This window comes from Rhinolophus sinicus, linkage group LG03, assembly GCF_036562045.2.
Source record: "Rhinolophus sinicus isolate RSC01 linkage group LG03, ASM3656204v1, whole genome shotgun sequence".
NCBI lineage: Eukaryota > Metazoa > Chordata > Mammalia > Chiroptera > Rhinolophidae > Rhinolophus > Rhinolophus sinicus.
The window spans coordinates 135490944-135518934 of NC_133753.1; the positions used below are offsets into that span (position 1 = coordinate 135490944).

The 27991-nt window shown below is 40.8% G+C and overlaps 1 protein-coding gene and 1 long non-coding RNA gene across 6 annotated transcripts in view; one reads left to right on the forward strand and one right to left on the reverse strand.

Annotated features, from left to right (window-relative positions):
- CAST (calpastatin) overlaps nt 1–4254 on the reverse strand; it is a 110354-nt gene extending 106100 nt beyond the window's left edge. Inside the window, exon 1 of one of the 5 annotated variants that reach the window (XM_019727909.2) lies at nt 4002–4254. In XM_019727909.2, the coding sequence (XP_019583468.2) occupies nt 4002–4076 (75 nt within the window). In that variant the 5' untranslated portion in view covers nt 4077–4254. Of the gene's footprint in view, nt 1–3251; nt 3272–3328; nt 3485–4001 lie in introns of those variants that run through there. The other 4 variants (XM_019727906.2, XM_019727910.2, XM_019727907.2 and 1 more) reach the window with 4 other exon arrangements.
- Nucleotides 4255–4442: 188 nt separating this feature from the next.
- On the forward strand, nt 4443–26594 carry LOC141570681 (uncharacterized). Its single transcript, XR_012494987.1, has 3 exons — nt 4443–4630; nt 24527–24624; nt 26210–26594. It is a non-coding gene; the product is annotated as an uncharacterized LOC141570681 (long non-coding RNA).
- The last annotated feature ends 1397 nt before the right edge of the window (nt 26595–27991 follow it).

Genomic DNA, 27991 nt, shown 5'->3' on the forward strand with positions numbered 1-27991 from the left:
TGATGGGTCTCCCAAACGACTGGGCTCCTTGATCATGCTGCCACTGGGCCCATCGGTCTAATTAGGCTAAGAAACACCTTTAATTAACATGGCCTAATGGAGACAACTTATGACTCAGGAATGCAATTACTGGTGTAAACCAAATTTACTCTCCAGTATGCTTCATCATTATGATGTTCATAAGATGTTCTTCAAATCTACCTTTAAAAACAACCTTTTTTTTTTTTTAATATACTCACATAATTCTTCAGAAGATCAATGATATTGATGGTATTCAATGTGAAAACATACACTGTAATGTTTCACTGACTAGCTTTATGGAGCATTTCCTTAAACATATCACAGATATATCTTGTAATTATTTTATTTCATTCTGCCTAAAATTTTATTTAGGTCATTCACAGTCTTTTTCAGTATTTTAAGGATACCACTAAAGATATTTTAGTTATAGAATTTACCAAAAGCATGATATACCTGGGGTGCAAAAAAATGTATACAAGTGGACACTTTGGTCAACGTTGCTCAAGCAGTAGTTTGCTGTAATTCGAAGTTTCTGGACACTGATGGTAACCAGTTTGAGCACTTCTTGTAATTGCATAAGTCAAACGTGACTTGTATTCATCTTTTATCGGTATATATTGAGTATTAAATTTTAAAAGTTTTCTTTGTATGTGCATACATTTGTATACAAATGTGTATACATTTTTTGGCACCCTCAGTATTATATATATATATACACACATATATATATAAAACACACATATAAATATACATATATTTGCACATATATCATGTATGTGTACATGTTATAAATTGGTCCATGAACCTTTACGGGATTTATTGGTTGGCTTTTATGTGTTTTATTGTGGAAAAATGGTCCTATTCACTACATTCTCAGAATGGTCTGCCATCACCCCCTCACACCAAACAAAAATGGTTACAAATCTATGTCTACAGCTGTGCTGTCCAATACGGTAGCCATTAGTTATTCATGTCTATTGAACACTTGAAATGTGGCAAGTGTGAACTGGATTTTGAAAAATTAATATGAAAAACAAGATATAAAATGAATGATTTGGACATTGATTACATATTGAAATAATAAAGTTTAAGATGTAGTGGGTTAAATAAATTATATTATTGACATTAATTTTATCTGTTTCTTTTTGCTTTTGTTAATATGCCTACTAGAAAATTTGAAATTGCATATGTGGCTCTCTATAATTGTACTGCACAGCACTGTTTTAGGAAGTGTCAATTGTACTGCACAGCACTGTTCTAGGAAAAGTCAATTTAGTCATACATAGGCATGTTGCTACTTCTAGGAGTTTCCCACTAGCAAAATATTTCTATAATACTATAGTTCCAAAACTAGATTCTAAGGGAGGTTTTAGCAAAAATGTCAGACTATGCCTAAATGTAACAGAGTTAAAAGCGTAGATTTTAAACTACTTTCATCCAAAGAGTCCAGCCTAATTTCCTTTAGATAATCTTGAATTTGGAAGAAGTCTGATATCAACTCTGAATGACTGCCATCCATATTTGCAGATAATTCATGTGGTGCATTTTGATAAGTACCTCAGAACAATAATGACTCAAAGCAAACTTTAGCTTTTAGCACATAAGATGCTATATTTTAAAAGCCCAGAAAACATAATGGGAAACATTCATGAAGAAATATCTCAAGGGAAAGCGGAATTCCCAAACACTAAAGGCATTTGTGTATGGTACTTTGATTCATTAATTTAATTAGTCCCTTATGTGGTGCCTAGGGGGTCTGACAATTAAGTTCGAGAACTTCTTGCAACGATATTGCTAACCTTTTCTGATATCAGACAGATTATTCATTATGAGTTTGTACCAACTGGACAAACAGTTAACCAAGTTTCCTACCTGGAAGTGACGAAAAGGCTGCGTGAAAAACTTAGAAGACCTGAACTTTTTGCCAACAATTCATGGCTCTTGAATCATGACAATGCACCAGTTCACAAAGCACTGTCTGTGAGGGAGTTTTTAACCAGTAAACAAATAACTGTATTGGAACACCCTCCCTACTCACCTGATCTGGCCCCCAGTGACTTCTTTCTTTTCCCAAAGATAAAGGCAATATTGAAAGGAAGACATTTTGATGACATTCAGGACATCAAGGGTAATACAACGACAGCTCTGATGGCCATTCCAGAAAAAGAGTTCCAAAATTACTTTGAAGGGTGGACTAGGCGCTGGTGTCAGTGTGTAGCTTCCCAAAGGGGAGTACTTCAAAGATGATGGTAGTGATATTCAGCAATGAGGTATGTAGCACTTTTTCTAGGATGAGTTCCCGAACTTCATTGTCAGACCTCGTATTATCACCCCCATTTTATAGATGTGGAAACAGGTTCAAAAAGGTTGACACATTGCCCTTTGAGAACAAGAACTCTCTGTTGTTCTCCACTGTGCACGTGGAGACTAGTACTTTGCTTGGCACATAGTAGGTGCTCAGTAAATGGTCACTGGTGGATAACTGACAGTTTCCTGATTCCAACATAAGTTTTCTCTCTAAAGAGTGTCTGATTACATCTTTTATACAGTACCACATGCTGAGACAGATTTTTTTTTAAATTCTCCCCATAAATCGACGAGATATAAATATTGATACTCTCTCAACAAAACTTTTGTGTATTGTTTTGGAAAGCAATCTAGTGTTAAATCATGATTCCTAAACATTACATGTGCCAGATTGACTAGATATCACACCTAATTTGTTGGCCTGGAATTCAAAGGACTAAACAAATGGAATATCTTTGTCCCTCATCCAAAGTAATAAAGTCCAGAGCAGCGCCCACTCCCACCCCAAGGATCTTGATCTTAGTTGCTTCTGCTTCTTGGAGTTTTAGGTTTACTCTGCCCCCCCCCCCCCCATCCAGGCTGCCTTTCCTCCTTTGTGTTGTAAGAATGCACATCTAACAACATTCCTCTAAAAGTTTGAAGTTTTACTCGTGGGTTAAAAACACACACTAGCTCTGAGTTCTTCTAAGCTGAGTCCTAGTTCATCCAGGGATCCGCGTCCTGGGGCGGAACTCCTCCAGCAACAACTCCCGTTCCATTTAACTAGTGAGCGAGAGCTGAGCCTGGCGCATCTGCTCACACACGCGCGCACGCCCAGGCGCGCTCACACATACCACTGCAGGGTGAGTCTCGGCCTCTCAGGGAACCTAACCTGAAAGTCGCACCCAGTCCCCATCCCTTCCCCGCCAAACCCGGGACAATACCTCGTTCGCACGCCCGAAAAGGCCAAGCGAACACATTCCCTTCCCGGTCCTGCCCAGGCACGATCGCTTCTATTTACCGTCTTGTACCACCAGCTTGCGAATGCCATGGCGATAACCAGTTTGCTCCCAGCCGCGTGGCGCAGGACTTGGCGGGATACAGTGCGGTAGGCTCGGTGCTCGCACTCCGCCTGCCCTGGATTTGGCTGGCACTAGGCTCTGCAAGTCCTGCAGCTGTCAGGTGGGCGGGCACCTGGGAGGAGCCCGACGCAGGCCCCCGCCCCAATGGGCTGGCCCCACCCCCCAATTTAGCTCCGGGCTGGTTAGGGAAGCTGTGTTGTTTCTCCAGGCAGCCACGCCCTGTATGTAGCCCTGACTATACACGGAAGACAGGGTCCCGCAGTCCTGTTAAACCACCCACCCACTTTGGGGGGAGGAGGGGATCCCGAGTGAACTTTAGTCCCCTTTCATTCCCATATTTGACTCAGGTCACCCACCAACTTTTCCCAACACTGGCCACCCCCTATCTGGCTCGCGCCACGCCCAGTTCACTGCGTCCAGGTCCCGGAATCCCCGGCCACTTCCAGCCACCTGTCCAGGGCGGGGGCACTGAGCCCCGAGCTGTTCCCGGGCCTTGGTGGGGGAATCGGGCAGCAGGCCAGACAGGCTACGCCCAGAGGAGGCGGCCCACATCTCAGGGTCCGGGGTCCTCCCAGTGCACTGCACTGCGGCTCTGGCAGGAATGCCACTCACCTCCTGGGTGTGGCGGGCCGCTGCAGCGCGCCGGGGCCGCGGGGAGGCGGCAGGCTTCTGGCCCGGCTGGGACATGGCGAGGCTGCGACAAGCGCTGCCTCCGGGAGGGCGCAGCGGAGACTGGAAGGGAGGCCCGGGCGGGGATCGCTGGAAGGAAGAAAGGAAGGGAGCGGAGGGGGCAACGGGCGCGCCCGTGAGGCAGCTTTTCCGACCCAGCCCCGAGCCCGTTCGGGGGCTGCACCTCGCCCTGCTGGGCCCTCCCCTTCCTGCCCGCTGCTGGCTGTAGCGGGTCCCGGCCTGAAACTTAACACCCTCGGCCCAGTGTCCTCACCCAGTGACCCTCCCCGTCCCACCCCAGGGCTCTTCAGTTCTCTATGGGTCAGAGAGAGAAGGGGTTGGAGGTCGCCGGGTTCCTCCTCCGACTTGCCCAGACTTATCTTGCAGTTGTGCAGCGGGAGAGCGGGGACCCGGGCGTGGCCCGTCTACGTTCCCCCCCTTTTCCCTAAGAATCTCAAGAAGCTGACAACTTTTCTGCAGTCCGCCGTGGTTTAGCTAGAAGGATTTACCAACTCAAATCTAGCCCAAGACTGGACCGTCTGGATAAGAAAGCGGATCACAAAAACAAATCGGTCTGTGTGTACGTTTATGGGTGTGCGCGCGCTCGTGTATGTGTCATGTCATTTTACTTTGGGTTTGTCTGTTTTCGGGGGGGGGGGGAGGAGGCAATTTTGAAAGTTTAATAATGTTTTATGGGGAGAAAGCCGTCGGTCCCAATCCAAACCGAAGAACAGTACCAAATTTAAACCCCTATATCTTTTCTGGAGCCTGGCGGGATTTCTTTGTGAGGCTGGATTGCTTTTGCCTTTGGCTGGTCTTACAACAGCACTTCCTGGTTTGGGGGTGGAAGTGAAATGTGACAAACCTAACTAGAAAACGCTCATCTGCAAGAGGCTGTCAGCCTGCGGGTGCTCCCGGTTTGTGATTAGACCTGACTGAAAAAAACCTGTTACCCTGCAGGAGCAGTGACACTTTGGGCCTCGGGGTCACCATTCTCTGTACTGTTGTGTTCTGTGCAGTGAGAGAGAGAGAGAGAGAGAGAGAGAGAGAGAGAGAGAGAGAGAGAGAGAGAGAGGCCAGATTATAGGGAAAGATTTGTCAAGCTATATGGAGCTTGGCAGAATGGAATTGTTGCTTTTCCTCGTTTTTAAGGATTCTTGACTTCCCTTTAACCAAGGGACTAGCTAGCCTCATTCTTAATGAGGGGAGCAGGGAAGGATGATTTAAATGCATTTCTTCTTCAAGGCTTCTACTTACTGTTTAGGGATGTAGTATTTCCAACAAACAGGCTACACTGTAGGAATTCATACATAAAAAAATGAAACAACCTGAATATGGGGTCTACGATTGTCCTTCCATGAAAAAGTGATTGGTGGCATCAATTATTAGGTTGGTGCAAAAGTAATTGTGGTTTTTTCAATCGTTTTTCACCTCTTAAACCACAATTGCTTTTACACCACCCTAATACATGCATAATTGATGAAAATGTCATAAGCCTGTAAAAAAAAAGTTTTTATGATTGTGACCAAACAACTACAGTAATTTAAGCAAACACTAAAACTATATGGGTGAGGTGATAGGCAGCTCCACCCTGCCCCACCTTGGGCCCAGGAACTGGAACCATTTTCTTACTCAGGAGCCTAGAGGACCTACATTCAGGTTTTAGATCCCTGAGTTCATTAGTCTAACTCTAGAAGAAGAATAGTTCCCATTAAAGTTTGAAGTGTTTTCTAATGGAATATTTATAATGGAATTTAAACCAGTTAGTTTTATATTTCTTGAAAGTCTTCCATGTATTATCACTGTGAAAGGAATTGGAGAGGGAGCGATATAAAGATTAAAATACACATTTCCTGCCCTCTAGGGACTTATAGTTTAGCTGAAGTCGTATGGCTTTTGTAACTAACCCATGATCGTTTGAGTATCATTGAGATATACAGCATGTGAATAAGTACAAATGTGCTTTGGGAGTTTGGGGTTCTATGGGTTTAGGTGATTATAGGAAGAGAAAGGAGGCTTGTGTGGGCTGGCTGGCTGGTTGGATGTGGGCCGAAGAAAGGGTGGGGGCAGTTCAGGAAATACAAGGTGCTCATCCACCTGGCTGGAGCTGCTAGTGCAATTCAGGAGTAATCCATCCATGTATCAACTTATTTATAAAGCAGCCACACTATGCTCATGATATAATTGATACCAAAATCTGTGAGCGATAATGAATGACCTTAACCTTCAGGCTTTGCTTACGAGTCAAAACTCATATAAGCAGAACAATTGGCGGGCTCAACAGTGTGTTGATGACTATACTCATAAGTAAAGAAAAATTCCAAAGAAGTTAAAGATGAGGGTGATGTTCTCACTCTCTCTTGCAGTTAGAGGAATTTGAAAGTTGGATAACGTGACCAGCATTTGAGCATCTTGGGGAAGCTCGTTTTAAATATATGGCTACTTTTGCTACATTTTTATTTGCACAATATTGTAAGAATTTTATTCCTTTATTTACTCAGTAGCAGGATGCCTGCTATATGTACCTCCTACACTCAAAGACCTCACAGTCCAGTAGGAAAGACAGACAAATAAACCACCAGCACGTGACCATGGGATAAGGGCAGTGGTACTCTAAGAATGCTGCAGGATCCTAAGGAGTTCGTTCTGACTGAGGGGTGAGCGAGCTCAGGGTCTGCATCCTCCCCCCATGTTTGACTTGAGTGAGTTGAAAGCCCCCTCTAAGTAATCTCCACATTTTCTCTCTCCATCCCCATAGTTGCTCAGGAACTCATCACTTTTCAGCAGGAAACATAAAAAAAGAGAAAAAGACAGGAGAAGAAGGCAGTGGAGCCTGAGAAGAAGGAAGCTAGTAGAAGGGGTGCCAAAGGCCAAGGGCGGGGGCTTTATAAACAGAAGGGCTGGTCCACAATATAAAATGTCACTCAAAGTTTCGGTCAGGTTATGTGTGAAGAGTGTCCATTTGATCTGACCACTGAAAGATTTTTGGTAACCTATCCTATGGATAAAACTGAGCAGAGTGTTCTTCTGAGGTACCCACAGTTTGGCTAGTCCCCTTCACTTTGGATGGTATTTCTTTCAACACCACCACATACCCCTGCAACCCAGATAACCTAGACCTCTGGCTGACATCTTAAGTGTCCTCCAATTCCATAGAAACTTAATTGTCTACCCACCATCTTGAGACTTTCAGCCAAGTTTGCTCTACTCCATAGTGATATTTTCCTGAGTAACCCAGGAGGGGAAAAAAGAATCCTTGTAAATAGACAAAGACTAATTAGCAAAATATGCAAAGGCTCTCACAGCCTTGTATAATAACATGCATGTATCTGAGTAGGAGCTTCATGCTTCTGACTGTTGAATTATACAGAGCAATGGCTCCAGTGGTGATGTTCTGTGCATAAAGGAGAGAAAGGTGTGCCAGCCAGTTGGAGAATGTGGTTAGACAACAGGAGCCTTGCCATGCGCTATGGTCTGAATGTTTGTGTCCCCTCAAATTCAAGTTGAAATCCTAATGCCCATCATGATGGCGTTAGGAGATGGGTCTTTAGGAGGGGATTAGGTCATGAGGGCAGAGCTTTCGTGAATAAGATTAATATCCTTAGCCCTTATAAAAACATACCCAAGAGAGCTCCTTGCCCCTTCTACCAGGTGCGGAAACAAGGAGAGGTCTGGGACTCAGAAGAGGGCCCTCAACTCAAACGTGCTGGCACCTTGATCTTGGACTTTCAGCCTCTAGAACTGAGAGAAACACATTTCTGTTGTTCCTAAGCTGGCTGGTCTATAGTATTTGGTTATAACATTCCAAACGGACTAAAACACTGTGTTTCTCATATCACACTAGGCTTGTGCATGAACAGCAGATGGGGTGTGGGGAGGGAGGAAAGAATGGAGATGGGAGGATGGAGAGACAGAGGCAGAGGAGAAGAAAGAGTAAGCAGCAGAGGACATAGTTTTAAATTTTCACTGCTAGCAAACAAGAACTTGAGTCACACACATATCTATAGCTAGGCCCTCGATTTTATCTCATCCTGTGTCCCCCGGATAGTAAAACACCTGCAAAATACCTTCAGGCCTTGTTCTTCCGCATGACACAATTTCCTGTTTCTTGTTTGTGTGGACCAAAGAGGACTGAGATCACCTCTCCTTTTCAGGAATTTATTAGACAGTGCTCTTGGGATCAACACTTAAGGAAAGGAAGGGGAAGGAATGGCCACAGGGAGCATGGTCTTAGGGGAGGAAGAGGCTCCCTTGAGTTGTGGCAACCCTGAAAGGGAGCTCAAAGACGAGGGCTCTCTGTCGGTGGTACTCCCAGGAGCTAAGGGCTCTTTTATTCCTAAAGGGGATTCAGGTAGCTTATCACAGCCATTACACTCCTCGATGCCATATAACATCATAAAATTCTGCAAATAGAATGGAGGCGGGAATAAATATTGCAAAAGCATGCTGCCAAATTGCCATTTAACACATTAGGTTTGAAAATATTACTCATTTAATTAAATTTCTCCCCCTTTTATAATGACTTGCCTTCAAGCGGAGCCATTGAAGAACAGTTTGTTTTATAGAGCAGCCAAGCTATTAATATGGCTATCTAGGTATAGAGAAACAATAATTTTACAACTATGGTTGCTAAGAATGGCTAGAAATAAAAGGAAAATAACATTTTTATTTTCTAGTTTTGTCTAGTGGTAATAAAACAAAAAAGATTGCTCTATAGGTCTGGCGGCAGGCAAGGAGGTGGATATAAGAAATTCCCTGCTTGCCAGAAAGCTCTAAGAGCCTTCAGCTGTCATCTACTTTCCTCGGTAATTCCCTTCGGTTTGCAACTTTCCATCCTTCAGGGTATGGATTTATAAAAAGAGCTCAGTTCTCAGAGTCAGGACAATCTGCAGTGCAACAACTAACTAGCACTGTGGGACTCGTCCCTCTTCAATTCGTCCCTTGATGGCTTCTTGGTGCCAAGAAGATGGAATGTAGACCCCTTAATATGGTCTCCTAGGACCTGCAGGATCTGACCTGGGCAGCCTCATCTGCGGCTTCATGCCTTCATGGTGCCATGTGCTCCTGCTTTCAGACCTTGGGACGTACTTGGCTCTTCCAAGCTTCTGACTTTGCTTATTTCCCCTCCCCTGGAATATTTCTCCCTTCCTGTTCCCAAAGCTCTCTCTAATTTTCCCCAGCATTGCAATATAATTCTCAGAAAATTATTCTCAAACATAAAACTTTTTGTAATAAATGTTTTAAATAATTCTAGATTTACAGAAAAGTTGCAGATAGTACAGAGAGTTTTCCGTTTCAGCTTCTCCAGATATTACCACCTTACATAATCGTGATGCATTTGTCAAAACAAAGAAACCCACACTGTGATATTACTATTAACTAAACTCCAGACTTAGTGGGATTTCACTGATTATTTCATTAATGTCCTTTTTTTCTGTTTGAGGTTCCAACCCAGGATATCGTACTAGCGTCATGTCTTCTTAATAGCCTGCAATAGTTTTGCAGGCTTTCCTTGTTTTTCACAACCTTGACAGGTTTGAGGAGCTGGTCCAATGATTTGTAAAATGTTCCTCAATTTGAGTTTATCTGATGTTTTTCTCTCACGATTGGCTGGGCTGTGAGTTTGGGGTAAGAATACCACAGGGTAAGTGGCCTTATCATCACGGCACATTGGGAGTACCTGACATCCAAGTGATTTATCACTGGTGGTGTTAACCTTGATCACTTGGGGAAGGTACTGTTTGTCTGGGTTCTCCACTGAAAAGTTGCAATGTCTCCCTTTCTATGCTTTATTCTTTAAAAGCAAGTCACTAAGATCAGCCTACATTCAAGTTGTTTTTGAATGATATTAAATCAGCTATCTTTGGTTAATATCCCTGTGACCCATTTGCTTTGATTACCAAACATAACAAAGGCAAATATTATTAGGTTGGTGCAAAAGTAATTACAGTCTAAAAGATCAAAAAACGCAAAATCCGCAATTATCTTTGCACCAACTTAATACAACCAGAGTTGGAAGAGACCTTAGGGTTGTCTGGACCTTGCATGACCTGAGTCACGTGTCTTCTTAGGACCACCCCAGACAGTGGTCGCCTGACCTCTGCCCAGGTGACTACTGCAGGTAGGAGTGTGTGCTGGTGAAGGGCATGAGCTTTGGACTCTTAATAGGTCAGATTCATAGGTCTGGTATTTAGCTGCGAGCTCTTTGGCAACTGGCTGCATTTCTCTAAGACTCAGTATCTTTATCTGTAAAACAAACCTACTAATCCATACCTTGCAGGGCTGTTATTTTTAAAAACATGTTATAGGGAACTGCTGATTTAATGTACAGCCTGGATAGGTGTCTACCCATTTTCTCTCCCTGAATCCCACTGAAACAAGGGTAAATGAATTTAAAACAAATGGGAAAGTTATAAACTCACAAGGATAAAGAGATAATTACAGATATGAGATACCAACACATTCTTGGCAAATGGAAAATGACAGTGGAGGAGTGGAAACTGACTTTTACAGAATGGAGAAAGCGACAACCTGAGAGCCTGCAGAGGGGCTACTGAAAGAAGTGAGCCAGGTAGAATGCCAGTGTGAAGGGCCAGGATTTGGGGGGGGGGGGGGGGGCGCATGGGCTGAATAGAGGGAGATGGGTGAAAATCTATAGATTGCAGTTAATAATACCTCAGGCCCTTCCCACCATTCCACACAGCAAGGTAAGTACCCTTTTCCAACCTGAAACGAGACTGGAGACTCAGAAAGAAAAGGATGGTGGAGAGAGGATAAGAAAGTTAGAGGATCGATTCAGGACATGGAACAGAGGGAAGGATATAATCAAATAATGACATTTTAAACAACTCATAAGAACTGACCAACAGTAGTTCACACACACACACACACACAACCAGTTAGGTAGATAGGATATAGGTAGACAAATTACATACATGGAAAGTTTATCTTAGTTGATGGGTGAGAAAGTGGAGAACAGAATTATTCAAATTGTGTAAAGTAACCGCAGTTTTTGAGGAGGATGTGTGTTGGAGGAGAATTGTCTGATTATTAATGTTGAGTATCAAAGTCCAAATCACAATTTATGATTTCTAGATGCAAATAAAATATACTAATATATTTACTTCAAGCAGTATTATATTAGCCAGGATAGATAAGGCTATAGACCATAGTAAGCAACAAACTTCAGTGGTTGAACACATGAAAGGGCCTCTCTTTACAAATTGAATTAAAAAAATCACTAGAATCTCCCAAAAAAGAAAAAGAAGATACGTCTCTTTCTCATGCAAAATCCACTACAGGTTCAGCCGCTCCCAAGGCAGCTTGCTTCCAAGTAATTTATGCTGTTTCCATCTTATACTGTCCTCATTTCAACCTGAAGATGAGGCAGGGGAAGGGAGAATGTGTGGAAAACTCATGATCACTCGTTTACACTTCAGCCTGGAGGTTGCCCACATCACTCCCACTTCCAGCCCAGTGGTCAGAACTATTCCCAAGGGCCCAGTCTACCAGGGAGTCTGGGAAATGAGAGGAAGCACATGGATATTTGGGGAGCATTACATGTCTCTACCACAGGCTGAAAGCAAGGATTCAAGCCTGCGCTCTGCCACTTACTCACTGTGTAATTTATTCAACCTCTCTGTAACTCAGTTTCTTCAAGGCAGGGATAGCAATTGCATCTAACTTACCACGTTGTTACTTACCTCATGCCATGTATGAGGATATTCCAGCATTTAGAACAGTCACAGAGAAAGTTCTCAGTGATTGTTTGCTATCATATCACCATCATTATTATCTAGCTTGCTGTGTCCACCAGGGTCGGGCTGATGTTCATGACCACTAATAACTAAGTTTAGGAGCAACGCTAGAGAATCACATTGCATTTGAGTAGCATTTACAGTTGGAGTGCTTACAATGAATCTGTGAATATAATTCCTGACAGGAATATAATTCCTGTCTCATGGATTAGGAAACAGCTCACACTGTCTCAGTTGGGTCAAGGTCTCATTGCTAGTTCTGGACAGAAGATGAGAAGACAGTTCTCATGATTCTTTGAACAGACTTATCCACTGGCCTGGACTGACTTATCAAGGCAGAAATCAAGGTGGCAACAGAGGTTTGTTCTGGGCCACAGAGCAGGTTGATGGAGGAGAAAGAATGAGACACGTTTAAGAGAACGTGAGAAAAAATGGGTCCTGGAAGAGAGAGACTACATTCCCAATCTCAGCACCAGTGACCTTTCATGAGAGAAATGTAAGTGCACCTATTAAAATGAATTATCCATAGTGTCAGACAGCTTCCAAGGTCAGGAATATATGGAGACAGAAACACAAGAATGTGTTGTCCCCAACAAAAATTAAGGGCTGCAGTGGGAGTCTAAACCTCACTGATATGGAATACAAAACAAAACAAAATGTTTTTCAAACAAATCAAGCAGCAAAAGGCTGAACCTTCTATCAGCTTTAAATCCTTTTAGCAATTGGATGATAAGATTGAACTATATGAAATTGCCATCTCGGTAGGTCAAAAAATTTGAATATAGTCTATTTAAGACGGTTCAACCTCATAATTGGGGAGAAGAGGTTTCTTCCCCTATGATTTCCTCTATGCCTATAGCACAGCCATACATGTACAGGGCTACAAACTTCCCCTGCAACAAATATATGAATAGTGCACCTACCATGTGCCAACACTCTTCTAGGCCCTGGGGATAGATCCATGAGTAAGATGGATGAAGTTCCTGCTCTATTAGTCAGACTTGGCTTAACAGGCCTTTGTTATTGAGTATGATTCCCAGAGCCAGGCTTCAATCAGTCTAAACTATGATGAATTCCTGGCTTTGTGTGACCATTAACAAATGTATATATAATATATGTATAGCATGTTTCCCCCAAAATAAGACCAAGTCTTATAGTAATTTTGGCTCCAAAAGATGTATTAAGGCTTATTTTATATTACAAGTATCCTGAAAACTCCTGCTAGTGCTTATTTTCTGGGAAACATATATATATGTGTATATATATGTTTCCCAGGTTCACAGTCAAAGGGTACAAAATAAATAACCCATAAATTGTAACTGTAACATTTATTAGCACTTGTTGAAATTACTCTCCCTTCAAAGATTTTACCATTTAAAGAAAAATAATATACAAAGATACTAACTTAAGTGCTGGAACTTCAACATACAGAGAGAAGTAACTAGGTTTGTGAGGATGGGAATGTAAACTTGACACTACAGAGCATTCATGGGTGTGTTGCTGAGTGACGCTATCCTGAAAGACTTGGACTGGAAACACCAATGAGGAAGTGAGTCTTCAGATATGTTCTGAAAGTGAGTTTTGGAAGAGGGGAAGGAGAGGCAACTTAAATAAGAATATCCAAAGCTTCGCGAGAAATATAACCTAAAAGGTGGATTAGTCCACTCAAAGAAAAGTAACATTATAACCTGTCTTCCTAGGAATGTTGGGGAAACACAACCCAAGTTGAAAAGGGGTGTGTGTGTGTGTGTGTGTGTGAACTACTGTTGGTCAGTTCTTACGAGTTGTTTAAAATGTCATTATTTGATTATATCCTTCCCTCTGTTCCATGTCCTGAATCGATCCTCTAACTTTCTTATCCTCTCTCCACCATCCTTTTCTTTCTGAGTCTCCAGTCTCGTTTCAGGTTGGAAAAGGGTACTTACCTTGCTGTGTGGAATGGTGGGAAGGGCCTGAGGTATTATTAACTGCAAGCTATAGATGTTCACCCATCTCCCTCTATTCAGCCCATGCGCCCCCCCCCCCCCAAATCCTGGCCCTTCACACTGGCATTCTACCTGGCTCACTTCTTTCAGTAGCCCCTCTGCAGGCTCTCAGGTTGTCGCTTTCTCCATTCTGTAAAAGTCAGTTTCCACTCCTCCACTGTCATTTTCCATTTGCCAAGAATGTGTTGGTATCTCATATCTGTAATTATCTCTTTATCCTTGTAAGTTTATAACTTTCCTATTTGTTTTAAATTCATTTACCCTCCTTTTAGTGGGATTCGGGGAGAGAGAATGGGGAAAGACACCTATCCAGTCTGTACATTAAATCAGAAGTTCCCTGTAACATGTATTTAAAAATAACAGCCTTGCAAGGTATGGATTGGTAGGTTTATTTTACTGATAAAGATACTGAGTCTTAGAGAAATGCAGTCAGTTGCCTAAGAGCTCATAGCTAAATACCAGACCTATGAATCTGACCTAATAACATAGTCCAAAGCTCATGCCCTTCACCAGCACACACTCCTACCTGCAGTAGTCACCTGGGCAGAGGTCAGGCGACCACTGTCTGGGGTGGTCCTAAGAAGACACGTGACTCAGGTCATGCAAGGTCCAGACAACCCTAAGGTCTCTTCCAACTCTGGTTGTAATATTTGCCTTTGTTATGTTTGGTAATCAAAGCAAATGGGTTACAGGGATATTTTTAAGTAAAGATAATTGGTTTAAAATCATTTAGCCAAAGCGTTAAATAGTACTCAATTAAAACTCTGGGGGATAAACATAATGCAGAAAAGTGAACTGAGTAATCCACAGGACTTAATTATAAATTTAGCTATGGATATAATCAGCTCATGACACACCTACAAAGTGGAAAATATATGTTTAGGTGACTCCTTTGTGAAGCTTCCACTTAAATGCCATGTGTCATAGGGCCTCCTGGTACATAGCATTTGGCCAAACCCACTCAAGGAATGATGATGTGCCATTTGCTTATTTTAAGATTCACATTTGACCTGTATTATTTGGACATGTGTTTATCTTGCCTATATTAAAATGAAGTAGTACAAAATATAATACGTGATATTTGAAGTGTCCCAGAAAAAGCACAAAAGCTGGTGACAAGGTCACAAGGACACCAACAAAGGAAGGCTGACGATTGCATCCTTCAGAATGATGTATCACAGAATTGTACACTTGAAACGTATGTAGCTTTACTAACAATTGTCATCCCAATAAACTTTAATTAAAAAAAATAAAATAAAATACAAAAAAAAGGAGCACGCTCACTTATATAGAGTATAATCTTTTACTTGATCTTACTCAGAGGTCATCAAGAATAAGTTAATAATAACTCACTGTTACCTCAGAATTAGAAGAGCAAAGATGAAGAGTAAGAAAAACAAGACAGTATCATCTGAATCTTCAAATGTCCTGCAGTATGTTTGGAAATAGAAACTAACCTGAATAAATGAGAGGAGAACAATTCAAGACCACATAGACTTGTGTGAAAGTTTGGAAGGACTCGAATTATGGAAGTCCTTAAAAGCCAGATCAAGGAGCTTAGACTTTCCCTTTTATTAATTTATTTTACATTCTGTTTGCTGTAAAAATAATTAAGAAAACATAAACAGGGAAAATAACACTGAAATAAAATTACCACCAAATCCCAACACACAATTAAGTTACTGATACAGCTTTGTCTTTATCTGTAGCTCTTCAATGGACATGCTATTTTGTAAATGCCTTCTTCACCTACCATAGGTTCCAGAACATTTTTCCATGTCAATAAATTGTAGTACCAATATTTGAAGATATCAGAAAAGGAAAAGGAAAATGTGGGGGTGAGTGATTGGTCTGGCCTCATGGTAGGTTGGCTTAGGCTGGGCCCTGAAGAATATGCAGGATTTAGATAATCAGGGGGTGAGACTCTCCCGGCAGTATAACATGGAAAACTGCAAGGAAGGGGAAAAGAGAATGGCTTGTGCATGGCCCAGGGGGGAGACCTCCCCATGGAGAGGCAGCTGGCTTCCTGAGGAGAAGGGTGAGTAAGGCTGGGAGAAGAATGAACCCAGCTAAACGGAAGGTTTATGACAAATTTTATTTGTCTTCTCTGAGAACCAAACAGGGAGAAATGATTTTGAATGGTAGCCCACAGACAAATGGGGTTGCCTTTCCCCATCAAGAGAATTGTGAATGTGATGAGCGATCATGAGAGGAGCGATTTTCTAGTTCTATTCTGAATGTATTGAGACTCTTTTGTTGGTAAGTAACAGAAAAAGACAACTGTACTAGTTCAAATGAAAAAGAGAGCAGATTAGTTACAAGGAAATAAGGGGCCTCCCATACCTAGTGTTGAAATGCAACTGGGCCTCACTTGAGACTGGAACTCATAACTGGAAGGCTGCAAGGAAGCTTGCCCTCCTCTATCTCCATCTCTGATCTCTGCTTTCCTCCAGGTCCTGCCATGTTCTTTCTCTGCAGGCTGGCTTGCTGGGTTCTCACTTCCCATAATGAATCCAAAGTCTGCATGCTTCGTGTTACCGTTCTTGCCATTTAGAAAATTTCCCTCTCTGTCTCCTTCTTAATCTCTTTATCCAGTTCCCACCTCCCAATGAGGGAAGAGAATCTGTTTGGGTCATTCAAGTCAGGCCTGCCCTGGTCCAATCAATTATGGGTTGGGAGGACCAGAGTGGAGTGCTGAAGCCCTGATAGGCTCTGGGATTCTATTCCAGAGAGGGAGGAACTAGAACAGGCTGGGAGGACACTCCAAATGGTCCCTGGGTCCCTTAACTCCCACCTCTCCAGAAATTACGCATTGGGTTAAAAAATCAAGATCATACAACTGCCCAAAATGACTTCAAGCATTAGAACCAAAGACACTTTTTCTCAAAAACGGAAATCTGGACATACGACAAGGTGCAGACCATTGAAGAGCCTCTTATAAAGGACACATTGTCCGCATGTGACAATCTGAGCCTGAAACAACAGAAATATGGGGGAGGGGGGAGAGGGGAGAACAAAAATAAAAATAAACCCAACACTGTTAACTACATAATGGGAAGTGGTCTGCAACAAAAAGGATTGAAACTATTATAATAAACACCAAAGATAGGTAACATTAGGCATACACTGATATACAAACTCTCGCTCTGCACGATGGCTTTCTTTTCTTGGTTAAATCTATCCAAAGTATTTGCAGTATCGTGTGGTTTGGGTGTGGTAGTAGAAGGGGGGATGAGTCACGTCGATGACCAACTGCGGTTTCTTTTTCTCTCCAGTGAAGAAATATGGTTTGCTCAGCATATCAGCCCAGTCTAAATACCTTCTAGATATGCTACAAGAAATAGTTATTACTGGGTGAAAGACGTACTGAGAGAAGACCTGAGGGCAAAGACTAAGGACAATTTAGATGATTCTTCTTTGTGTGGGAGGAGTAAATTAGGATATATAGAAACACTAAGATAATATGAAAACGTCAATGTCACAAGAATGTAATAACTCATATCTACAAGTTGATTCCTATGAACCACTTTGTCTTGGTAAATTCCAGACGGAAACAACACATTAAAGGATTAATCAGGTTTAGTTAAGCATTGAAGCAATCTGTTTTCCTCTGAGAGAACTGGACTTTCTATACATAAAATTAATTCAATAAAATGGTATTTGTGAGTGAGAGAAGAATGGAAGGTAGAGGAAAGCAGCCAGATTTCAAGAATATAGCATGAGAGGCAAGAATATAACAAAATACACTTGCCAACCAGAATATTTCATTGTGTGACTCGGTTTCCTGTGTTGCCTCCAGATTTGAGGGGCCCCAGTGAGCATATCATTGCCTCACGATGGGAACACTATAGGACTTTGGGTTTGGTGTACTCATTAACATAAACGCATCATCCCAAATTTGTTTTCTTTGTTGCCTAGCAAATGCTGGAATTGTTTCAAATAACCAGCACAGCACAAATATAAACGAGTATTTCAATCAAGTTCATTTTACCTGAGGCAACAGAAAAAAGTACCCATTCTCAGGGATGAATATATCGGGGTAAATTCTGACTTCCAGCTCAGTCCGATATGTGGGTCTGCATTAGGGCTTTCCTAGAATACTGCTCAGCTGCACATCATTCTGTGTTCTGGAGAATTTCTGGAATGCTGGCTAATGCGGACAGATCTAAAACATTCACCAACTGGATAAGAGACTGCTTCTGATTTGGGGTCCAGCCAAAATTGGTTTGCCCCTGTCCAGAGGATACTCTAGGGTTTTAAAATTTTCAATTATTAATAATAAATGCAATGTAATAATTGCAGCCAGCATTACTTACACAATAATCATACACGAGGCCCTGTGCTAAGTGCTTTAATACACATTGGCTCATTCAATTTTCAGAATAACCCTGGGAAGTATATATTCAGTTTTATTACCCACAGCTATCAGATAAGGAAACTGAGCTTCAGAGTGATTAAGTAAGTTGCTCAAGGTTAGACAGTAAGTGAGTGACCGAGCTGGCATTTGAACACTGCTGTGTGTATCTAAAGCTCTTAAGCTTTGCCCAGATGGCCCCCAGGAAATAGAACTAATGCTCACCTTAGTGAGGCCAGCCACTAGATACAGCTCACATTCACGGGGTGGAAAGTTAAGCTCCACCTCCGTGAGGAGGAGGTATTTACATAAATTAGTTGGAGTTCTTTTGCATGTATTATTTGTGTCTTTTCCTCTACTTATTTATTCAATCACTTATTTCTCTCTGTATGGGCACATAGATATTTATTTTGTACTTTAGTTTATAGCTTATACTATGTTATTCATTTTGTTGCTCAAATCATTCCAGCTTTGGCCACTGGGGGCTCTTTAAGGTCAGCTCCTATTCCCGTTTGCCATACCCTCATTTTGTTTCTGCACACTCCCTTACTTTTTGGCACTACCGGATGTTTCAGGCCCATCTAATGTACTCCCTGCTGCAGCACTAGCATTAACCATTTCTTCAAGGCGTCCTAATTTCTTTAATTGGAAAATAGCATTAGAAATCAAGATCTGGGTGCTGTGTATGGGAGCGTTATTACTTCCAGGACAGAGCCCAAAGGACAGAGCTAGTAAATATATGTATGTATACTAAACCATGTTTACAAACATATCTATAATTATTACTGTATCAATCCATCTGTATCCATATTAAGTTTAACATGAGTTTATACGGATGTCTCCAACTCTAATCCATAACACAAGTTTTATTCTAGCTTTCTCTCTTGCTTTCCACTGTTAACTTTCCACTCCCAAAGTGAGAAAACGGGATTCTATCATTTGCCACTATTTATTTGTTCAGTCCTACCTTCCGTGGACAATAGTCTCAGAATTCTTAATCTATATTCCCAGGAGAAACAAATTTACCAACTATAGTACAGCGTTTATGTGAAGTTCCCTTTGTCTTTAGTATTGCAGTCTCTAGTCAAAACGCTGCTTTTTAAAGTTACCCAATTTTTAAAAGAATTATTCTCTTTTCAGGCCCCGTGTGTCTAGAAAAGGGGCAAAGTGCTCAGTGACAGGCTGTTCCTTTATGGTCCTAATTTCCCTAGGAGCTGCAGTAGAGAGAAGGAGATAAAACTGAGAGGAATAGAGAACTGCTGCAGTGGTAAAAGGTTTGTCTGCAACACACATATGCTTCATTTAGAAAGAAACCCTTGGAATCAGATGGAGCTGATATAAAATATTGAGACTGGTGAGCTTAAGAGGCCTATGGAAGATGGAAGTCTCCTTCGTGTTGATAATGACCATGAATATATTCACTGTGGGGCATGTAAGAGCTCGACTGATGATGGTATTCTCACTGGGCATTCCAGAACAGAGTTGTTTGAGCCCATTTATCATAAGAAAAAGAAAAGAGGAAACTTCAGTTGCCTTATGTAAACCCAACCTGGCATTCTCTAGCACAAAATACCCAAGGTATTTGAGGAGGTCTCAGGGATCCTCAGAAGGATGTCAAAGGCTTTTCTAAAGGAAGAGGAGCAACTGAGGTGTAGGGCCCAGAAATCTCATTGCTTACACCTATGCACCTTGTACAGACTCTAAAAACACCTAGATGAGGGGCTCCAGCCACCCCTTGCCAAGCCCCACGCTTTCCCCAAGACTTTATCCACATTGTTCCAGTTGGTCCACCCAGGGGAGAAGCCTTTCTAAAATTTGCATTGAGGCTTACAAAAGACAATGGTGGCCCAGGGGTCCAGTCGCCTTTCTCCTCATATTATGAACCCTATATATAAGGCCAACTTTTAAATCATAAAATTTACTTAGATGAACAGAATTTTGTATATCTCTTATATGATCACATTTTGCTTAAATAGTAAAATTTACTTACATGGTAAGATTGTTTTATCTAAAAGAATGTCAACTGGTTATTAATAAAAAATAGAAATTTGGATGTAGATGAGAAAATCAGCTCATTTGTGGGTATATTTTTATGTTTTCTTTTGGGAACACGTCTTTATCCTAATGCTCCAAGGTTCATTAAGCCAGTCTGCATCTGTTTAATGTCACTTTGCAGTCCTGAAATTCCTTCGGTTACTGATCCTACAGTAGTTCACCAGGGGAAGTTATTTGCTAAAACTGTGTACCAAGAAGCTGAATTCATTTACTCATGGACTGGGATTATTTAAAATGGAATACTGGAATGCTAGAAAGCCATGTTCCAGAAAGGGAATATGAATTTGTATTCCTGCCCTTACCCGCAGTTGCACTTTCTGCCGTTTCAGTTACACATGGTCAGTTGCTCTCTGAAGTAGTCAATGAAAAATCCAGAAATAAACAATTCACAAGTTTTAAACTGTGTGCCTTTCTGAGTAGCGAGATGAAATCTTGCACCATCCCACGCTGCCCATCCTGCCCAGGACGTGAATCATCCCTTTGCCCAGGGTATCCACAAGATATAAAGATGCTCCCCACCCATAGTCACTCAGTCGCCATCTTGCTTATCATATGCACTGTGTTGTGTGCAAGTAACCCTTATTTATCACAAAGTGCAACTCAGCCATCATGCATCATAAGTGCTCAGTTAAGATGGCAAATGCATTCAATTTGTAATGGAAAACATGAACAGAAAACGTGCTCTGATGAACAGCAATGTGTTGTGCCAGAAAGCATTGAGCCTACACAAGCACGTCAACAAGAGACCCCTGAAATGAGTAACACCATTTACTGCACATAAGGGATGGTTATAATAAGTTATTTTGAGAGAGAGAGAGACAGCATTGATTCACCTAACTTTTATTACAGTATATTACCATTGTTCTATTTTATGATTAGTCATTGTTAATCTCTTACTGTGCCTAATTTATAAATTAAACTTTAGCATAGGTCTGTATATATAGGAAAAAAAAGTATACATAGGGTTCGATACTATTCATGGTTTCGAGCATCCACTGGGGGTCTTGGAATGTATCCCATGGATAAGGGGGCACTAATACAGAGGGTGCCAAAAACTGTATACACATTTTAAGAAAGGAAAAAACTATTAATACTCAATATAGCCCAATAACAAAAGATGAATACAAGTTATGTGTATTCATGTGTACACATTTTTTTGGCACCCCTGGTATATAAAGCACCCTGGAGTTAAAAATGTCTGAGTAGTTAATGTAGTAGCCAAGTAGGCTTTGGCAAGCTACCTGGCCTCCCTGTGCCTTTGTCTCTTAATTGTGAAATGGAACTTACCTTATATGGTTGCTATGAAAATTAACTGAGAAAAGAAATATAATTTAGGCTTATACATGTTATGTAGTAAAATAAATATAGTAATAAAACTACATTAGTTTTAGTACAATGGATGTTGCGCTGACCTAAGACGTAAATTGGCCAAGTATTCAGCTTCTTATTAAGATTACTCTGTGTTCACTCCTATAAAAGAGTGTCCTTGCATAATAAGAGAAATGCAAATACACCTCATTACCATTTTCTACCTCTCAGAACTGGCAAAGATCAAAAATTTCAGTAATGAACTGCATTAGTGAGAATGCAAAGGAAAAGGAAATAAAATAATTATCAATATTTATGAAAACTACAAATGTACCTACCCTTTGACCCAGCAATAACTTATAGAAGTGTATGCAATAGACATATTTGCACATAAACAAAATGATCCATGAGCAAGGCCATTGTCTTTAATAGAAGTACTTCTTTTAATAAAAACATTTTGGAAACAATCTAAATTTCTATCAATAGGGCATTCAATAAAAAACTTTGGTACATACAATCATGAAAAAGAATGGGAAGCTTTTTCTGTAGTACTATGAATACTCTCCAAGGTATACCAAGTCTGACAAGTTCACGAACTTGTTGCAAGAATGTTGCTAACCTTTTTTGATATCAGAGGGATTATTCATTATGAATTTGTACCAACTGGACAAATAGTTAACCAAGTTTACTACTTGGAAGTGCTGAAAAGACTGCGTGAAAAAGTTGGATGACCTGAACTTTTCACCAATAATTCATGGCTCTTGCATCACAACAATGCACCAGGTCACACAGCACTGTCTGTGTGAGAGAGTTTTTAGCCAGTAAACAAACAACTGTACTGGAACACCCTCCCTACCACCTGATCTTGCCTCCAATGACTTCTTTCTTTACCTGAAGATAAAGGAAATATTGAAAGGAAGATATTTTGATGACATTCAGGACATCAAGGGTAATACGACGACAGCTCTCATGGCCATTCCAGAAAAAGAGTTCCAAAGTTGCTTTGAAGGGTGGACTAGGCACTTGCATCAGTGCATAGCTTCCCAAGGGGAGTACTTTGAAGGTGACCATAGTGATATTCAGCAATGAGGTGTGTAGCACTTTTTCTAGGATGAGTTTGCGAACGTAAGTGTCAGATCTCATACTCAATAAAAAGCTAAGTGCAGAGAAGTGTGGGGAAAATGTTCCTATTTGTCTAAAAGGGGAGAAAAAAAGAAAAAGATGTATATGCTTGAATGTGAATCAAATATCTATGGAAAATGCGTAAAAAACAACTGGCCTTAGTCCTCTATTAGAGGAGGAACAGGGTTGTTGGAGAACAGGGTGAGAAAGAGATTTTACTGTATATTACTTTACCGTTTTTGAATCTTAACTATGTAAATGTATATTTTAAAAATGAATAATTCAAAATGGTCAAGTGATAATCCTTACTCACCCCCCCATTTTGGTGCTACTTTTAAATTAAACTTTATCATAGTTCTGTATGTATAGAAAAAAATAGGCTTTGGTGAAATAATGAAAATCCCAATTTCTTGAAGCTAAAGATTTTAGGTAGAAATGAGGGTGGTATTATAATTATCCTTTTGCCGATAAGGAAACTTGAGTCATAGAGAGATCAAGTTGGGAATCTAAGCCTGTTTGACTCACAAACTCCTGCTCCTTCTACATGGCTATATACCTGGATCAAATAGAAACTGGCATTACCAAGGTTAAAAATGAGTCATTGAGAGAAACCCGGGTTTTAGGAAGCAGTAGGGAGAAGGAATTGACGATAGGAAAAGGCACAGGGAATTAATCCATCTAAGTTTATATATTATGCCCAATTGAAGAAGCTTTCAAATAACCTGAAGCAGAAGGAATTTTCTAAATAAGCATGGATGAGGGTCATTTAATATGTGAAAGAGGCTATTGAGTGGCAGTAGCCCAGTCTTGGAATGGAATGCATCTGTTCCCGATTTCCACCAGGACAGAAACAAATGCCTGGAGCTTGGGTCACAATGAGAGATACTTCAGTACAAGACAGGAAAGATTTTCTGATATGAAAGTTTCTTCGGAATTGAAAAATTACCAAGGAGATTACAGTCTCTATATCTAGAAACTTTAAAATACCGCTTTAAATCAGTCTAGGAGGATAATTGCTTGTACATTATCCTGCCTCAGACTCCAGAGAGATGGAGTCCAACCATTCAAGATCCTATTCAATCTTTTGATTCTATCATCCCCAATTCCCAGTCTACTTGGAGAGTGATTGTATCTAGGTTTTCCTTCAATGTGTGCATAGCAACATTTTCCCCTTCCAGCCTTTCTTATTCTTCTCCCTCAAGAAAAAATAATAATAATAAATGATAGTTTGGATTTGGAAACAAAGAGAATAGCAAAGTCTGTGTAATTTGGTTTCACCTCCTATTATTTTCCCATAATGCCCCAATACAAATGCCTCCCTCAGGTCAAGAAGTTTTAAATCTCCTCAGCTTGTTAAACATCAAGATCCATCTCCAGGTACAATGCTCGCATGGCCTTCCCATGCCTGGGATATTTTTTCTTAGGAAAGCCACCCACCTAACGTGTCATATTCTACTCAGTATTGAAAGTCTCGCTGTAGCCATAAAGCTTTTGAAGACCAATCTCAAAATCCCTATGATACTTAAAGTCTGAATCATAAAGTTTAGTGCTGAATTACACTGTGATTCTTTGGCCTTATACAATAAATTTATCTTTCCAACTAGATTGTGAGTTCTTTAAGTAAAGAAATCTTGCCTGATGTTTTTCTGAATCCCCCCAAATTGCTGAACAGTCAGAATGCAAATATTTGTTTTTAATCAGAAATAGTTTTGTAGGCTTATTTTCACCCTTGATGTTTAATGAATTTAAAAGCTCAAAAAGATTAAAATATTAAAGTCCTGTAGACTATATTAGAAATTGGTTAAAAATGCGAACTCTCTTGGGCATTACATATCTCATTTCAGAAGGAGTACTAACTACCTAATGCTTTTTACTGTTGTGATTCAGAAGGGAGACGCCCTTGACATTCAGGAAATGAAGCTGCTCCTGTTCTCTCCAATCCCAGCTCTCTGGTTCCCTATTTCAAGATAAGAGACCTGGCAATGGTATGAGGCAATGGTTTTTTTCATATGACACCTCAAACACAAGCAATAAAAAAAATAGATAAATTGGGCTTCATCAAAATAAAAAAACTTTTGTGTATCAAAGGACACTGTTAAGAATGTGAAAAGGCATCCTACAGAATGGGAAAAAATATTTGCAAGTCGTATAACTGATAAGGGTCTAGCATCCAGAATAGATAAAGAATTATTACAACTCAACTACAAAAAGATAAACCACCCAATTTAAAACCAGGAAAAGGACTTGAATAGACATTTCCACAAAAAACATATACATGAAAAGTACTTGACATTATTAGTCATTAGGGAGATGCAAAACCATGATGAGATACTACCGTGTTTCCCTGAAAATAAGACCTAGCCGGACAATCAGCTCTAATGCATCTTTTGGAGCAAAAATTAATATGAGACCCGGTCTTATAGTAAAATAAGACTGGGTCTTATATAATATAGTATAATATAATATAATATAATATAATATAATATAATATAATATAATATAATATAATTAATATAATATAATATAATACCGGGTCTTACATTAATTTTTGCTCCTTAGTCTGGCTAGGTCTTATTTTTGGGGAAACAGGGTACTTTGTATCCACTAGAATGTCTATAATAATGCTTCAAATAAAGGACTATAGCAACTATTGGCAAAGATGTGGAGAAGTTGAAATATTTAGACATTGCTGCTGGGAATGTAAAATGGTGCAGGCTCTGTGGAAAACAACTTGGCAGCTCCTCAAAATGTTAAGCATATTATAGAATTACAATATGACCCAGCAATTCCACTCTTAAATACTTGTATATACCCAAGAGAATGAAAACAGGCGTTCACAGAAAAACTTGTACCCAAATGTTCAAAGCAGCATTATTCATAACAATAAAAAAGTAGAAGCAACCGAAATGTCTATCAGCTGATGAATAAACAAAATTTGGTACAGCTACGCATTGGAATATTATTTAGCAATAAAGAGGAATAAAATACCGATCCATGCTACAACATGAATGAACTTTGAAAATATTATGCTAAATGAAAGAAGCCAGACACAATAAGCCACGTATTGGATGATTCCAATTTTATAAAGTGCCTAGAATAGGCAAATCCCTAGAGACAGAAAGCAGATTAGTGGTTGCCAAGGGATGGAGTAGAGGAGAATTGGGACTAACTGCTAATAGGTATTAGAGTTCTTTTTGGGGTGATGAAAATGTTCTGGAATTAGTGGTGATGGTTGCAAAACATAGTGAATATACTAAAAACCACTAAAGTATACACTTTAAAAAGGTTAACTTTATGTCATATGAAGTACATTTCAATTTAAAAAATGCTATTTATAAAAGAAGAGAAGATGCTTAAAATGAGTCATGAAGAATAAGCAAGGAAGGGTCCTGTGAACAGACAGTAAATAAATAAATTCTAGGCAGAGATATCAAATGTACAAAAACACAGAACCATGAAGCAATGTATTCCGTTCAGGACTCTGCAAGTGCAATTAGAATATTTTAAAAATATACCTGTAGTGTAAGTCCTGACAATTGTTTTTTTTTTCTTTCTTTTCTTTTTTTGCAGTGCAAGTGCCTGCTTAAGCTGTGATTGCCAAGACATCCGTGTCAAAAAGGCATCCACTTCAAAAACCGCTACCTGGAATAAACACATTGCCAGCCACAAGACTAGATAAAGATACAAGCCACCAGCCTGGACTGAGGCGCCTTTGTTTTAGAAATCTGGGTTGATTTCAATAACTAAACGTTTGGCCTACTTGTTTTCTCTTCCTGTGCTCTAAATCTCTCTCTTACGTTTTAATTTGACCAATAAACAGTGAGCCTGTGAAGTCCTAGGCCTTGAGTTGAGACCAACAAAAGCAGAATCCCAGGCGCATGCTCTCTCTTTCTCTCTCTCTCTCTCTCTACCTGTGATCTCACTGTGTGGCCCAGGCATGCTGTGTAATTTAATAAACGTGTATCTTTTTAAAGTTGCCTGATAGTTATTGCCAAAGGGTGTCTTGCAATCATAATAAGAACCACCGGGGCTGGTCCAGCCATAACACTGGTTATTGGTAGGCCAAGACCAGTACAAAGCAACACAAGAATCAGTTGAAGGCTGAAATACAAAAATCAAATCTTTTAAAATAAGTCAATATGACACTTCATCTAAGTGTCAGCTAAGTAGATTCCCACGTCTCAGCTTTATCCTCCATCACTGCATTCTGTTGCTATCCTGCATAGACAATTACGTTTATTGGCTTGTTTGTTGGGTTTTTACCTCTAATCCTGGATAGTAAGCTCCAAGGACAGGGAACGTGGTTGTTTTATTGAATGATACATCTAAGGTACCTAGGACAGTGCTCCATAAAAACTAGTTGAATGAATGAGTAATTGTGAAGACAGAGATCTGGAATAGTAGATCAAGCCTCTCCAGGTTATAGGCCCAGAGTGGCCTGGCACTGACTAGTTGTTCTGAAGTTGATCCTGTCCAGCCTGGTACACAATATCCCAGGCTTAGCTGGTCTAGGGCTTGGCTGTGGTTTAACTCTGTGTTTGCAAATTTTGTAGCACTTGATAGCATAAGAAATCCACCTCTGCCAAAGTCAACACAAAGTAAGTGCTGTGATACATACTCATAGCTCAGCCTGGGTTAGTCAAGGTTGGGCAGACACGAACAGGGCCGGCTTCTGTGTCAGGCAGCAGAACATTGGATTTTAAAGATGGGAAGTAAGCAAACACAGGCTGCTTGAGTGAAGGGCTCGTGGGAGGCATGTTGGAGGATGAGGTTGGAAGGAAAGGTTGAGATGTCTGTTCGAGTTTGACATCAGCCTGGTTGGTCTACAACAGCTCTCCTGTGTAGCACGGTGTTAACTGCTGGAGAGAAATAGAGGCAAAGTGCCAACCCGTACTTCTGAGGAAGGTGTAACACTTTTGTTGCAGGTGTGGTTCTCTGAAGAAGATGCTGAGACAAAGCTTGTGGTATGAAATGCTTATCAGGGATTCACACTTGTGAACAGAAGCAGGATTGAGCAGTGGGAGAAACTGAACTATGATGGAGGCTTGACAATGCCTTGGCCAACCCAGGGGGGGGCTCTGGAAAGACACCTGAGTGGTCACACATGTTGCCAAATGGATGGACTTTTATTACCACCCCATCCCCCTCTTCAGTGGCCGTATACAGGCTGCCCAATAAGGGTATGGCCTCAGGTTAAAGCAGTTCTCTGCAGCTCAGGCCCCTCTGAAAGGAACGTTTCAGCTTCTGAAACGTTCTTTGCAGCTGGGAGCATGTCATTGCTTGAAGGGGATCTGCTCGCTGCATCCCTCACTTCTGCCACCCAAGCCCACCCTCCTGTTGGGTGACATTCAT